Source organism: the organism of the source record quoted next, unplaced genomic scaffold (assembly GCF_019419815.1).
Source record: "Pyrus x bretschneideri cultivar Hongxiangsu unplaced genomic scaffold, Pyrus_bretschneideri_v1 Contig1, whole genome shotgun sequence".
Classification (NCBI taxonomy): Eukaryota; Viridiplantae; Streptophyta; class Magnoliopsida; order Rosales; family Rosaceae; genus Pyrus; species Pyrus x bretschneideri.
The window spans coordinates 16212375-16228064 of NW_025999390.1; the positions used below are offsets into that span (position 1 = coordinate 16212375).

At 37.6% G+C, this 15690-nt stretch overlaps 2 protein-coding genes across 2 annotated transcripts; both read right to left on the reverse strand.

Annotated features, from left to right (window-relative positions):
- Positions 1–244: 244 nt before the first annotated feature.
- LOC125479594 (dehydrin DHN1-like) lies at positions 245–1037 on the reverse strand. Its single transcript, XM_048589103.1, has one exon. It carries the CDS (start codon positions 988–990, stop codon positions 436–438), a length of 555 nt encoding a protein of 184 aa, XP_048445060.1. The 5' UTR covers positions 991–1037; the 3' UTR covers positions 245–435.
- Positions 1038–13020: 11983 nt separating this feature from the next.
- Positions 13021–14296, reverse strand: LOC125471789 (bZIP transcription factor 11-like). The gene has a single exon (XM_048572561.1). The coding sequence runs from the start codon at positions 13733–13735 to the stop codon at positions 13262–13264; it is 474 nt and encodes a 157-aa protein (XP_048428518.1). The 5' UTR covers positions 13736–14296; the 3' UTR covers positions 13021–13261.
- Positions 14297–15690: the final 1394 nt, after the last annotated feature.

A 15690-nucleotide genomic window follows, 5' to 3' on the forward strand; every position in this document is an offset into this window, starting at 1 on the left:
TAAATTATTTAAATAATCATTGAAGAAAACGATATTACATGAGTATTTATACTACAATACACTTATACTCTTACAAGTATTTTATGTGATTTTAACCCTAATAAAAATCCCATTAATTTCTTTTCGTTTTCGGATTGAACGTTGCCAAAGAATGATTTTCTCCGTTGGCGGTCCAGTTCAATGGAGGCGCAGTAAAATTACAGAATGGTGTCTTTATTCAACTCATCTTTTGATATGGTTAAAATACAGAAACCAGAATACTATTGCTCTATTGATAAAACCACAAGGTACCGATTACAAAACACACACTGACACTGCGGAGTGCTCGCTCGCGCACGTAAGAAAGAAATTACGTTCACACAATCACACCAAGCACCGGTTATTAGCACATCAAAAGACCCTAGAATACATATGCGCACGCACACGTATATATATTTAATGGCGTCCACCAGGAAGCTTTTCTTTGATCTTGTCCATGGCGCCCTTCTTTTCCTGGTGCTCTCCGGTGGTGCCACCGTAAGGTGTGGTGGTGGTCGTCTGAGATGAGTGGGTTTCATCCCTCTGCCCAGTCCCCGGCATCTTGTCCTTGACCTTGTCCATCATCCCCCTTTCTTCGTACTCCCCTCCAGTGTACGGGGCGTCAGTAGTACCGTACCCAGTTCCAGTCATCCCAGTACCGGTCTGGGCATTCGATGAGTAGGGGTCGTCATCCCTACGTCCACCACCAGTTCCTGGAATCTTTTCCTTGATCTTGTCCATCATCCCTCGCTCTTGTTGTTGCTGCCCTCCTGTGTACGGGGCATCAGTAGTCCCGTAACCACTTCCAGTCATGCCAGTACCTCTCTCTTGTTGTTGCTGCCCTCCTGTTGCCCCGTACGCAGTACCAGTGGTGGCACCACCTAAGCCTCCGGTAGTACCCTGTTGAATCGGGTTCCCATACTCATCTATGTCTTGGGGCGTTGTACCATATTTAGTCTGATAATTCGCCATTTTGAACTGATATTTGATTTTGATGAAATGTTTTGATGGATTTGAAATGAGATATTGTGTTGTTTATATAGGCTAACTACGTAGACTGTAGACATGCAGGGTTGTGCATGCACTAGAGTGCATCCATGCCTTCCTGCCACTTTAGTAGCTGAGGACACCTGGCATTTTATGCTAACTACGTAGACTGTAGACATGCAGGGTTGTGCATGCACTAGAGTGCATCCATGCCTTCCTGCCACTTTAGTAGCTGAGGACACCTGGCATTTTATGAGGACAGGTGTACTGTGTTGATGTCGGCATAAAAATTAAAATATCATAGAGAAGATAAGATCCGCCCTTGTCGTCAAGCTAAAAGGCTACTCCACCGAGTTGTGAACTAGCTTACGTCCGTCCATGTGTTTTGAAACTTTGGAAGGTGAGACGTGTCATATTTTGACACGTGTTTTTATTATTAATCTTGATGTTGCATTACTGACTTAGATAAGATTTTATCGTTTATCGGGTCCCACGTAGAGAGATATTTTCCATTGGTTCATGAGCATTTCTGAACTGGCCCAATTTTAGCAAGTTGGGGTTGCCGACATACGGGTCCAATAGGCCTTGTTTGTGGCCTAGTGATGTTGGGCTGATCACCATATGTTGGGCGGACTCGGCAAAACCAATTATATTGAGCAATAGAAGTCACGCGTGATGCAAACGGTGTGTTTTCAAGGCTTCTTTACTCTACAATGGCAGCAAGGCTTCTTTAAACTACAATGGTAGTAAACTTCTACCGTCTTTAGTTATGACGAAATTGTACTTATAAAACAATCAACTTTTTTGATCAAAGACCAAAGCCTTACACACCCACGAGGTGGGGACGGGGTTTGGCAAGGTGGGGTGAGGGGTTTGGCCAATGGATTTCTGATGCCTAAGTTAGTTTATCTAAACAGAGTAAATGTCTTAGGGCTTGTATGCGTAGCAAAAAGCTTACTAAAATATGGTGGAGATAAGTTATTTATATTATAGGAGGAAGTGGCAGGCCATGTGTTTAGGGTTTTGCCCTACACATGATGACATCTTATTGGCCAAGGTATGTGTTTGGGCCCAAAATGATAGTTTGGGCCGAGTTTAGCGACCCTTGGCCCAGTGACTACTTAGAGTTCTATCTTGGGCTGTCCAGTCGTCATGGGCCATTTAGTTAGGGTCGGCCGAGTCCTACTGCGATGAGGATTGGTTTAGATAAAGGTAAAGTAATCGAGACTTAGTGCAACAAGGAGTCTTAAGGCTAAGGCTGAGGATGCTGAGATTTAGGGGATGAATCTGGTTCGTTAAAAAAGGTTGGTTCAAAATCCTATTGGAGTTAGGATTGGCCAAGACCTAATCAGATTAGGTTGAGGAGTTCTAATCCAAGTACGGTTCTAGCTCGGCCATAAGGGGGTTTGCTATTATAAATAGAGAAGGAAGTGCATCATTCAAGGCCCTCCAATTCAACACACAAATTGCCTCGCCCAAAGCTTTTCAACAGCCTTTGAGATTTCATCATTTTCCTCTTTCTTCCACCAACACGTCTTCAGTTTGGATAAACAGCACTGTGAAGGCAACATGCGACATCTTCAGTTTGGATAAACAACACTAGAGTAGTAGAATCAGCCGATCAAGGAGCACCTTCAATTTGGATAGAAATCATTGCTTCGAGACCGACTGGTTATATATTCAAGTCTTGGTCGACAGGAACTTTCGAGTTCCTGTTGGTAGAGGTCATCTCATTAGCCTTTTCGACGAAGTGAGGTGTTACAGGTTACTAGACTTAGCACATTGAAAGCCGAGTTGTTTTATGATTGGATATTCGCAAGTGAGTTTCAGAGTTCGGCATTCCGATGCCCAAACCACATTTACTATCAAGACATACATCTCTTTCAAGTACTTGTGTCCATATAGCCTGGTGCCAGTTTGGCGTGCTTATACTCTTATGAATATAATCACCGTGACCGAACCCGGCGTCGACGATTCGTGAATTTCACAGAATTAGTAGCCTTGTCTTCAGGCTCTAGAACCTAAAGGCCGAGACTTGTTCTTTCCTCGGCCACAATCGCAGGATCAAGAAGTCAGCAACGCTCTCAACACAACATCAACACATTTTACTCCCCAGTCGAGTTCAGCCATCGAGTTGGCACACCCCGGGCATAACCAAATGACGTAGTTAGCTTATTAGTTACTTGGCCTGCGCATCACGTAGGCTTGGTAGTTTTTAGGGTCAACAGTATGTCATCCATTGGATGAATGAGGAAAGAATGTTCCCGAGATATTAATTAGAAGAAAATATCTTGGGATAATTATGATAGGGATTCCTTACTTGATTGAGTTGATCTTTAATTGACAATGTATTAAATATAGGATTTAGTTATTAACCCTATCTTTAACACCTTTAACTTTTCCATGCCGTGGGGAGCTTTAATCAGTCGTTGTTCGTTGCTTGAACTTCTATGGATGCTGAGTTGCTCTTGGGAATATTTGAGAGCCCTACCCATTTAGTGAAATCAATCTTGTCTATCTTGAAAAACAAATCCACATGTTGCCCTATTGGCTCCACAACTACCACCTTTTTAACTCAATCTTATTCTCGCTTTGCCACGTGTAACATAAAATGTTTTACTTACCAATCGCTTAAAAATTAACTTTGTGTTTCACTTTACCCCATTTTGTCACATCTGTCAAAATTATTTTGAAGGGCGGCTTTTTGGTTTGGGGATTCATCATACGAGGCTCTGGTTCCCCAAAGATTTTGGGAGTTACTACAAGAAGAGCAGACCCCAATCTGGACCTTCATCTGGTTAAATCCGAAAACGATTTAGGAAAATATGTCTCTGCTAACTTTTTTCCCCCACTCTTTTTAAACTTTAGCATTGCCCGCCCGTAGAGGTGGTCTTGCAGTTTTGGAATCGTCGTTTTATGACGTTTGGAATACCCCTTCACAGCCCTTGGGAGTTAGTAGAGGTTGTTTTGTTACCTGTTAACGTTATGTTTTTTCTTTTGAGTACATTGATATTTTTACATTAAGAGAAGGGAGAGTTTGGCTAAACTACACAATAGACATCATAATTTGGTATCAAATTCGCTATCCACGAGATTTGAACCTAAGGTCTCTTACTTCCAAATTTCACCAAGAAAAGATTTTCAGGAAGTTTCAAATTCAATCTTTGGTAAGTGAGTGGCAAGAATAGTTATGCTCTTGGTCTAATTTTGAGTGGGGAAATGATTTTTGCATTCTTCTTCTCCGTGTACTTCGATTTTTTTTTGTCCTTTTAATTTTTTTTTTATTGATTCAATCTAAATGTTAAGAATGAATACGAGTGTGAAGAAAATAAGCATGTAGAAATTACTTTCTCTTTTTTGAGTGGTTCGGTTCACATTTTGACACCTAAAACAAAGAAATGATCCCACCCAATCTAGTACAATCTCTTTTCAAGGTGAAATCATGATCACCATAGGGAGTTAATTATTTTATCAATTATTGAAGGAGACGCTAATGTTTCTTTACGTCATGTTTAATACATAAAAACACCAAAGATGTTTAATACATAAGATCATCTCTAAAAAAGATGTCAAATCCTTAGTAGAATGTTATGTAATCAAATTTGAAGGCAGGAGCAAGCTCCAACTGATATGTCAATTTTATGTGGATTGACATATGAGTTTTCCTATGTCAAATTTGACATATGAGAAAATGTAATGTTAAATAATTTTTAATTCGTTTATTATGTTGGTCCCATTAATGCATCAATCATAGATTTTGAAAATTTATTTTAATTGATTTCTTTTTAAAATGGATCCTACAACATCATTTATATATAAAAAAAAATATATCGGATGGAAAAAAAGAAAATATGATATTGCCACGTCAGCCATGAAATTAATATTTGACATTTATCTTTTAACATCTCTATTGAAGATGCTCTAAGCCACGATAGTCAACTCAAGTACTGAGCAAGAGTTAATTAATGGTTTAGGAGAGCGAGCGAGAATGAAATAATGGGTTAAGATCAAAATAAATTTTTTTTTTTAATAATCTGAACTATTCAATAGTACGACAAATTAGCGGTTAAAGTTAAACGAAATATTATTTTTGGGTACTTACCAATCTAATAATATCAAGTTGGACTTTCCAATAGTACGGAATATCGAAGACTATCCAGCATAAGTATAGGCTTCAACCCTTTCCAACGTAAACAAAAAAGATGCCCCAAACACATGACGTCCCTTCGAAAGGCAATACACTAGGTACAATCTAGTTGAAAAAGAAGGCATGTCAAGTCAATAATTGCAATTATGATTTATTAGATACTCCATAGATTATCAAAGCCTACTTTTAATTTGAGAATAAAAGAACCCTAAACACACTTTAGCTTTCAGTCATTATAATTAATTAAACTTTCTTGGTCATGTGAGCATTGGTGTCATAATTGGTTGGCCACATGCTCTCATCAACAAACCAATTAAGAGTAACTAATTAGTAATTATCATGCTTAGGTTTGGCCTTCCCTTTCTAAATGATGTAGTGGGCGGCTAGTGCCTTGACCTACGTATGCATGAGAGCATGGTTATTACTTTTAAACACTGTTGCTTCTAATTTCTAAGCCTTACCTCTTCATATTTTTTTTAAGTATATAAGGGATATAGAGAAGAGAGATATGTCGTACAATTTCGACTGGATAAGTATTCTCATCACTTTTTTTTTTAGTCAATAATCTTAGTCACTCTACCTTTGTCACATCAATCATACTCCATATACTTCTTATGGGAAGAGGATTCTTTCCGGATTCATTTTGTGAGAATTTTAGGGATTTTCATATCCTAATTGTTTATCGTACATAATGCAGTCAGTTTTCATCATGTACTATTTATGTTTAAGTTTAAATAAAAAAAGTCAAATGATTTCTAACCATACTATGCACGATGAATAACTAAGATGTGAAGATCCCTAGGATTCTCACAATTTGAATCTAAATGGGATTCAAATCTGTTCTTATGGGATAACTTAGAACTTGATTAGACGTAAAAATAGTATTATACGGTTAATGGCTTGAGTTCTCAATGCATAAAACTTTTTACGGATATTGAAACGCAAGTCAAGTGATATACAATTTTATGTGTTACAATAAAAATGAGCGATAGAGTTGATATGTCTCACTTTTATAAGGAGATGAATCCGTTGCACCACTTTTTCTACACAACTTTTGACACACGTTCTTGTGAGCTCACTTCGTAATGTATTTTAATAATCCGAACCATCTATACTTTCAGACTTTCCTCAAAGTTGATGTCTATCAAAAACCACCTAAATCTGAAACATATGAACATTGGATTCAGGGTTTAGGGTTACTTTGTAGAACCATATTCGTCATTTTTTTCACTACTAATGAATGTATGAATGGTTTTGAATTTGTCTAACTTTTTGCAAGAATGATCTATGAATGTTGTTCTAAAATTAGACGTTTGGATAGTTAATAAGTATTACAAAGTGGGTCCAAAAAACAAGTGTCAAAAGTTAGGTAAAATAAATTAATAATAAATAAAGTCTCATGTATTAACGCACAAAATTGGAGGTTAGACCCAAATGAATCCATGTGGACACTAACATACTTTAAACCCAATGATAAAAAACATATCGACACACCTTGACCCAGAATGTCCAGTTGGACTTCGAATCGAGTTGTGCTGGCCAACACCTGAAGGGTGATAAAGCTATAAAGTGTAGTGTAGTGGAAAAATACGAATAAATTTAAAACCTACAAGTGCCTAATTAAAAGAGTGGCTAGTGAGGGGGATTGAACTCATTTCACACGTGATGGCAGAGCATAAGAACAGTACAGTAATTAGGGTGAGGGTTATACCACTGAAGATAACCATCTACTGAGATCTTGCCAGAGTCCTCGCTTACACGTAATCACAGTTACTAAACCTGGAGGGGCAAAAAAACAAAGTTGAGTGGGTCAGAAAATAACGTTTTGTAAAAATCTTTTCAAAAATATTGTAACCCCTAGCCATAAAATCAAGTATAGTTTCCACAATATATACGTACTACATATAGTAAGAAAATACTTACCGTAACCTGCAAAGTCTTAAGAAATCAATAAGGCACAACTATCACAAATAATCACAAGGTGACCAATATCACATAACGTCGTAAACATAACATAACAAATGCTCATCGACACATGCTAACACACGAGTCGAAGTTGCCTAAGGCAGCCTATACAACAGGACTGGGTGTAATAAGTGCGCTTTAGTACTACAATCACGTGAAGGCTGGCGTCGAAGTGCGGTCACATACGAGTTGAAATTGCCTAATGCAATCTGTACGACAGGATTAGTACCAAACTTGGATCCAAGGTGAGTGAATGGTGCGGATATGAACATACACGTGAAAGATTGGCCCTGACCCTAGGTAGAGTACTAACACCGGGGTGCAGCAATGATGAGCAGATGACATAAATAAAATTGTGCCACAAAGATTCGATAACTCTAATCAACATATTAATAATCACAGCTATAAATATAATATCATGGTATCTCGTGCATATCTGTGAACCTATAGGGCGCAGAATAATTCCCTAGGTTTAGTCATTTCACTACTTCATGTAATTTTAGTCTAAGCAATGCATACATAGTAAATTCTTTTCAAAGTATAACTGGAAACTAGCAAGTATGCGTATACTTACAAAAAGAAATGACCCACTCATAGTTACGTAGTTGAAATGAAGCCTCTGAGCCTTGCTTGACTCCGTATGTCCTTAGGATACGTTTCCTTTGTATGTGAAATTACTAAATAACTTAGTTTAATAACATATAAACGGAAACTTAAATAAAACCTCTGTAGATTGCTCAAACATAGGTTTGAATATATAAAGTCGATCTACTCGACGTCACGGACCTACACAAATTGACAGAAAGCCAATCGGAGGCCTGAACGTGCCGCCACGTGCCGGCTAGGGCACGACTATATGCACCACCACGCGTAGGCGAGACCCTGATGTACGTCAGGAATATTCCATTAGTTTGACGGAATATTCGTTAAATGATTAATAGAGTTTAATGGCGTTACCTGACACCGTTAGAATGTTCCGTCAACTTTGACGGAATATTCCGTCAGTTTTCTCAAGGAGTCCTCACCGGTCGCCGCCGTCTGAACTTGCCGGAATCTGGAAATTTTCATCGGTTTCTGGGTAGAATTTCAAACCTTCATATCTTCTTCATTTCTCAACCATTTTTCATAAACTTTGCATGGAAATGAAGCTTATGAAGTGTAAAATCAGTTTATACTTTTGGAAGTCAAAAATGGACGGGAAAAGGCCTGAAATTGGCTCGATAGTCTCGGCTTAAACTTGGCCCCTTGAAACTCGTCTGTTTCGACGTCAACTCTTCCTCAAACCTTCACTAGGACCCATACGGAGTTGAGTAGGAGTTTCCCTGAGTCCTAAAATGCCGTGACTCGATTTAAAAATAGTCAACCTAAAACTCACCAAGTCAGAGCTTTCGAGTTGGTGAGTCAAAACTCAACCATTCTTGAAACTGGTTGCATGGTTGTGTTCTTGGGGTCGAGATGAGTTTAATGGTATGGTTTTCAGGTCACGTTGGTAGGGTTTGTTGTTCGTTTGAGAGAGTTGCAGAGTGAGAGAATTCCTTCGAGGAGTGAGAAGGAAGAGATAGAGAGTGATCTTTGCAAACTGATTGGGGAAGAGAAACATGAGAGTGAAATCTGATTGGTGAGGTAAAAAGAGGGAAAGAAATTGATTGGGTGGTGAGGATGGATTCAAGGAAAAAGCAAAAGTTTGATTGGTTGTTTTTGTGAAGAAAAGGGGACCGAATCCACCAATTAGGGAATATATGAGTGGATTTTGTACAATTTTTAATGTACAAAATTTGCTTCCCTACAGTGTTTCAAACACTGATAATTTGTACGTGCGTGTACAAAAATACCTATGGTTAACGTACTTTAATGGAGCATAACTTTTTCGTTACAACTCCGATTCGAGTCTAACATGCTCTCACGCGTTAGTAGCGACAAGTACTAATTTAGTACAAAACTAGGAAAATGAAACTGAAAGCTGAAAACCACGTCCATGTTAGATTCGACTTTTGTCCAAAAGGGTAAAATCGTCAACTCACACCAACAGAAAAGAAATCAAAGTGAAAAGTAGGGACAAATCGTTACAAAAGCCATAACTCTCAGGAGGAAGAAGTGGCCCAAATGCATTTGGCCATGACGCACGAAGGGGATAGAGAGCAAGAATGGTTCAAATGCAATTTTATGATAGAGGACCTCAACAAATACACTCCAGAGAGGAAGAAGTTCTTACGTGCTAAGCAAAAGGAAATTTTGTGAAGGCATGCCACAAGGAGTATATTTCATGATGATTCATCTCAAGGCTATATCCCAAGTCCACCACCAAGTCAAGATGGTGGATATCATTATTAAGTTTACGTAGTTTATGAATTAATGATTGTATTAAGTTAATGTGGTTTATTAATTGTCGTTTGTATTAAGTTTATGACTTATTAATTATCGTGTGTATTAAATTTATGGCTTATTAATTATTTTTTCTATTAATCTAGATGTCTTCAATAATTATTGTACTTGTTGTTGCACTATTTGATGTACAATAGATGCCTTCAATAATTCAAACGGCCTTCAATAATTTTGACAACGTACTAGACAAAAGACTTGTCACAAGAAGACACTTCAATTTATTACTAGAAAATACCAACATAGTACACTTAAAATTATATAATTTTAACAACATAGCACACTTAAATTTAACACAAGAACACATTAATACACCAACATAGCACATTAATATACCAATACTAAAACATTAATGCACTTAAGATTATCCATCATCAACGTTCTCCTTCTTAGTGCCATATATGCTCAACCAAATCCTTGCGGAGTGTGTCATGACCTTGAGGAGCTTGAATTCTATTTAAACGTCTCATATACTCACTCAGCATAACCCTATCCTGTTAGGTCTCGTATGTGGTTGCAGTGAGATATTCAACATCTCTTGCCATAGCTCTCGCATATGTTGCTTGGACATCATCCACATCTTCGTCAGAATCATCTTCAATTTCTACGAACTTATCTTCCATAATCATGTTGTGCAAAATTATGCACGTCATCATGATTGAATGGAGGTATTCCACATTCCACAATCGTGCAGCCCCTCTAACAATGGCCCATTGAGCTTTGTGAGAACCCGTATTTAAAAAAAAAAATATATATACTATTATTTTCTAGTTTTGACTTAGGGTTTCCATGTGGTATACTATAACTAGTATTCAAATGTACTTATACTTAGCCAATAAGTTTACAATCTATTTATGTATATATTGATCATACTGAAGTTTGAGTACATACTGTTGACTCAGCATATTAGCTTAGCATGAGGTGCTGGTAGGAGGAAGAATGGTGGAGCTGTCTTTAGCTAAGTGGTGGCATTCTCATCTATTTTTTTATGGTTAAGGTGGCATTGTTTAGGCCTCCCAGGTGCTTCATGAGCACTATATTATTGCTGACTAGTTATAACTAGTAGCAGGAGCTGTATTGCATGCACTAAGATTAGATGTCCTCGAACCAATTTTACTTTAGTTGCCGCCACATCCACCAATGAGATGCTTTTAAATTGTCGGCTTCTACTACTATAAATAGGAGCCTCGCTCCATTGTTTTTGGAGGGATAGAGATAGCCTGCAATGCATGCATTACGTAGAGATTGGTGCATACATACATACAGACATACATACATATGTTTTGCGTGTATATATTTATATGTAAGAGAGAGAGAGAGAGAGAGAGAGAGAGATTTAGGAAAGAAAAGAGATTGAAAGAAAGATATGGTGTTAGGAGCAATCAAGAAGCTTCCTTAAATAGGTGGAACTTAGCTATTGTGGTATTAACGTCGATAAGTACGTGGAGCTTAGCTACTCCGGTAATGACGTGGATTTTGGTTTAGCCTTGGAATCCAGGTAGGTGAAATAAGGCAGACCTTTAAGGAAATTGATTTTATTAAATTCGTGAAGTGCTATAATATTCTTGATCTTTTTGGTTGATTAATGTGATTGGATATTAATTGGCTAATTACTTTAGTTAAGTGTTTACTTGTTATTGGTTATGGAATTATTGCTGGAATGCTATTCGTTGAGAATATATTGTGAAATATGTGAAAGATAAAATGACATTATTTGTGCATCATTCATGTTGATATGGGTGGAATTTTAGTATTCAGATTGGAAGTATGGAAATGAGGGTAGTTGGAAAGGATCTTTTGTGTAGTTGAATCTATTCATTGTGAAACTGGTTCCAGGCGAGCCCGATGTGCACATTAGAATAGGATATCGACGGGAATTGTCGATGTGGGTGATTTGGGCTGGAGATCAATAAATTAGATAAGATAGGGGTTAGTTTCTATAATAGAACATTTGAACCACCTCTGTAGGGGTAAAATGCATGGTATGGGACGTGCAGGTCCGCGTGTTTTATTATATAAATTAACGGGGGTAGTTGAAGAGGTTGCATTGCATTCATGCATTTCTATCGATAATGATTGATATTTTGCTATATGATTTCATGACACTTAATTTAATATTGTCTATTTACTGTGATAAGGTTATGTCCCTACTAAGCTGTTAAAGCTCATCCCTCTATTGTTATGCAGGTTTACGAACTAGACATTCAAGAGGGTAGGCAAGATGAGATCAAATTAGATTAGAGTAAAGAACGTTTATTCATCTATTTACTGTAGGTTGTAAAGAATTCTTGATTTGTTTAAGAATCATGAATTATTTTAATAAGAGAAGTTCATTTTTCAACTTGTGTCAGTTTCCTTTTATTTATTGACCTTTTAACTCACGTTTCGGATTCGGGTTCGAGTTTTTACTACCGATTCTGGGTTCGGGACGTGACAAGCTTGTAGGATGAATACTCTCTCCACATCTTTCCTGTAAGACTCTTGCTTCTGCGAAAATAATTTCTTCTTTGCACTATCGGGAAGAGAATAACTTTTCATAAAGGTAGACCAACTAGGATAAATATCATCAGTTAAGTAGTAACCTAGCTCATACCTATTACCATTTACCTTGTACCTCCATTATGGTGCTCATCCATTGACAACATCATCGAACAGATGAGAAGACCAAAGAACGTTGATATCGTTGTTTGATCCAGGAGCGTTGAAGAATGCATGCCAAATCCATGTGTCGTAAGACACCATAGCCTCGAGCATGATGGTTGGCTTGTTGTGACGGCCAATGCATACAATTTGGCCAAACCACAGTGATGGCTAATTCATTGTGGTTTGACCAGAAAACGGCTCGAAAGTGGCTAACTTGATACCAAGATAGCCAATTTAGAGCCATTTTTTGGCCAAATCACGGCGATTTAGCAATCGATAAGGTACCATTCTCTTTGTCTCGTCAAGAAGTATGATTTTCGTTTTTGAATCATCAATTTCGTTGAGTATTGAAAAAGTTATGAACGTTTAAAGTTTACTTAGTTTCCGGTGAGTTTTCCAATTTTCCCTCTAACCAGTCACCTGTTAGGCTATTTTTTCGGCCATCTTCGGCAATCATTAGGCTTCCAAATAGGTATAATCTTATTCTATACTTTTCTATCTTCATTTTGATATATTATGGTCCGAATTTGGTTAAGAAACGATTGAGTACGAAACTTTGAAAATTGCCAAAAGTTTCAGCCAAGAGTTCGGGACACTTAACGGAGTTTTTAACGGAATGACCAAAATAATGGATTATGGACAATCTCAGGAACCATTTCTATTGATTTTCAATCTCAGGAACCAAAGTAATATGTTATGCAAATCTTAGAGATCATTTTGGCTAAAAACCATATTTGTCTAACCGTATGATCCAATTCCAGCTATGAAAACCACACAAAATTCCAGCACACAATATGCCAGCATTATTAATTTTTAAGAAAATAAAATAAAGTACGCCAACATTATTAACACAGCACAATAAACTTGAAATTGTATACAAATAAATAAACTAGAAGTATTTTATTAAATCATAAAATTGGGAACAAAACCAGAAGCCAAAAGAAAAAACAAAAGTGATTGCTTACACATGCTTTACATGTTCAACAGTAGAACAACTCATGACCCACCCACCAATAATTCAATTGTTACAACAAATCTACACAAGCCATGGATGTTCTTAGTAGTTACATCTCAATTCACTTCACTAATCTCTCACTTAATCCATGATTAACCCAACTGAGTTTAGCACATAAACATGTCAGCAGAGGCCATGATTGGTTGATTATTCAAAAAGCCAGCACTCCATGGATTCAGAAATCCATCACTTCCACCAATAATATTATGATTTTCTTCTTCCTCATAAATCCATTTGCTTGAATTAATACAATCCAGGATATCATTGAGGGACTGCAATCTGTTGGTAAGCTCATCCATCTGAGCTCTTAGGACTGAGTTTTCGGCCTCAATCTTCATGTAAAGCTGGTTGGTCACATTCATGGATGTGATGATCTGGTTGTTCTCCTTCATCAGCAGCCCAATCTGAGCCGTTAGATCAGTCATATGCTCTTGTTTTCGCATCCGGGATCGACGTGCTGATTCCCTATTGGACAGCATTCTTTTGCGCTTTCTCTGGTCCATGACTAGGTTAAGATCTGCATCAGATCCTGAGTTTTGGAGCTTGCTTGACTCTGAAGAAACCCCACTTGAAGAAGCCATGCGCGTAAGGTTTATATGCTTAACAAAACCAAAAAATAAAAACTTTTTCCTTACCCAAGAAAGTAAGAGTGATTATTTGAAGAACCCAGATGCTAGATATGAAAAATAATTAAGAAAAAAGTAAAAATTTGTTTATAAAATGTTGTAAAACCAGTAGAGGAAGACAACAGAGAATGATTGAACTAAGTGGCTTCTGCGAAGGAGGGTGGAGTTTATCATATACCCAGAGAGCAGGATTTCACTGAGCACTGGAGACATAATTATATCTATAGGTTTTTATATTAAGCATTGAAGAAAAGGATACCACAAAAGCTATATATGAATTTCGAAGCAGACTCAAGTTTTTCAGAACTAGGAAAGAAAGAGAGAAGGTTTCCAGAACCAGGAGAGGATAGAGAGAGCAGACACAAGGTTTTCCGAACCAGGAGAGAGAGAGAGAGAGAGCAGACACAAGGTTTTCAGAACCAGGAGAGAGAGAGAGAGAGAGAGATCAAAATCTTGGGGTAGGCACTACTAGGCAGGAAGATAAGGGAGAGGAGGTTTTGAAGAGTGTTCGATGGTTGAATATATAGGCCAGCGACGCCCGCCTAAAATAAATAAACTACTAAAAACAATTTAAGAACATGTCTGATTGTCTCATATAATATAATTATGAAGACAAGGGAACAACCTATAATGTGACTCTTAGCCCTCGTGGGGGGTCAATCGATCCTACTAACTCCTAAACGGCTCCCTAATTCCTCACCTAAAACATCCCGTAGGCGACAAAGAAAAGAAGTCGTTTGTTAGTTTGGACTGTATTGACTATTTCAGTCGGATAAAATAGATAATGTCGAACTAATGACCGCGTTATTTATACTGACCGGATATGAATTCAATGTAATTATCTAAAAACCCAAATACATTTCAAATCATAATCTTCAAAATAAAAAAGCCACAAATAAGAGCAAATCTATTTAAAATAAAAAAAAATTGCCCAGATAAATTTTTCTTAATTTTCAAATTCCATCGTCAATTCTCAACCAAGAGACTTCATCACTAGTGTCCTCCTCTCCGAGAGCTGCAACTAGGGGCGGTGGTTTTGTCCCCACTTTGTGGTTTAACCCCCGGCATTTCATTACTGTTTTTGTTTCTCTGTCCTCTGTAACCTTCCTCAGGAGCTTTCGCTCCTTTTGCAATATATATCGCAGCTTCCAGAAAAGAAAAAAAAAAAGATTCAGCAAAACAGGGCCTTATTAAGGGCCAAGTCCTCAGTATTTGAAATTTCATAAGACTTGGTTTGCATTCTGTCTGATATGTATGTATTCTTCAAAGAGTCAATATTTTCCGCTGATTTTGTGAGACAAAAATTCAGCATGAAATTGAGATTTAATTTGTAAATTGAAACTACTTTAAAGTAATACGTATTCCTCTCATCTCATCTTAGATTATGTAGCAATCATCCTTGAATTATATCGTGATATGCAATATGGTGCACTTCATTGATGCGGCTGACACCTACCATCACATCCGTGTCAGCAATTCAACACCAATATAACATAATAAACAAAATTTAGCTAAAATAGAACGAATATCGAGATTCAAAATACAGAATGACAAAATTTTAATCCAGAAGAGAAAGTGAGATTAGGTTCGAGTTTCAGGAAGTTTCGCAAAAATTGCCTATTTTTTTCCTCAAGTTTACATCATATACTTGGCAAGTGTGGCATAATTAGGTTACACCAACCAAAAGTCGCACATGAGTCTTGTGTTGACATGGTTGCTGTTCTAGTTGAGTCCCAACAATACAAGGGCACGTGTATATGGTCAGAATTCTAAGCGATGGTCCCTTAAAATTGATCAATAACAAGAAGGGTTACATCTTACACAGGTAAGGCCCCCTCCCTGCAGCCTACAAAACGACTGGTCATTGGCTGCCCAGCGATGGAGCTGTGCTTTTCTTTTAAAGAAAATAT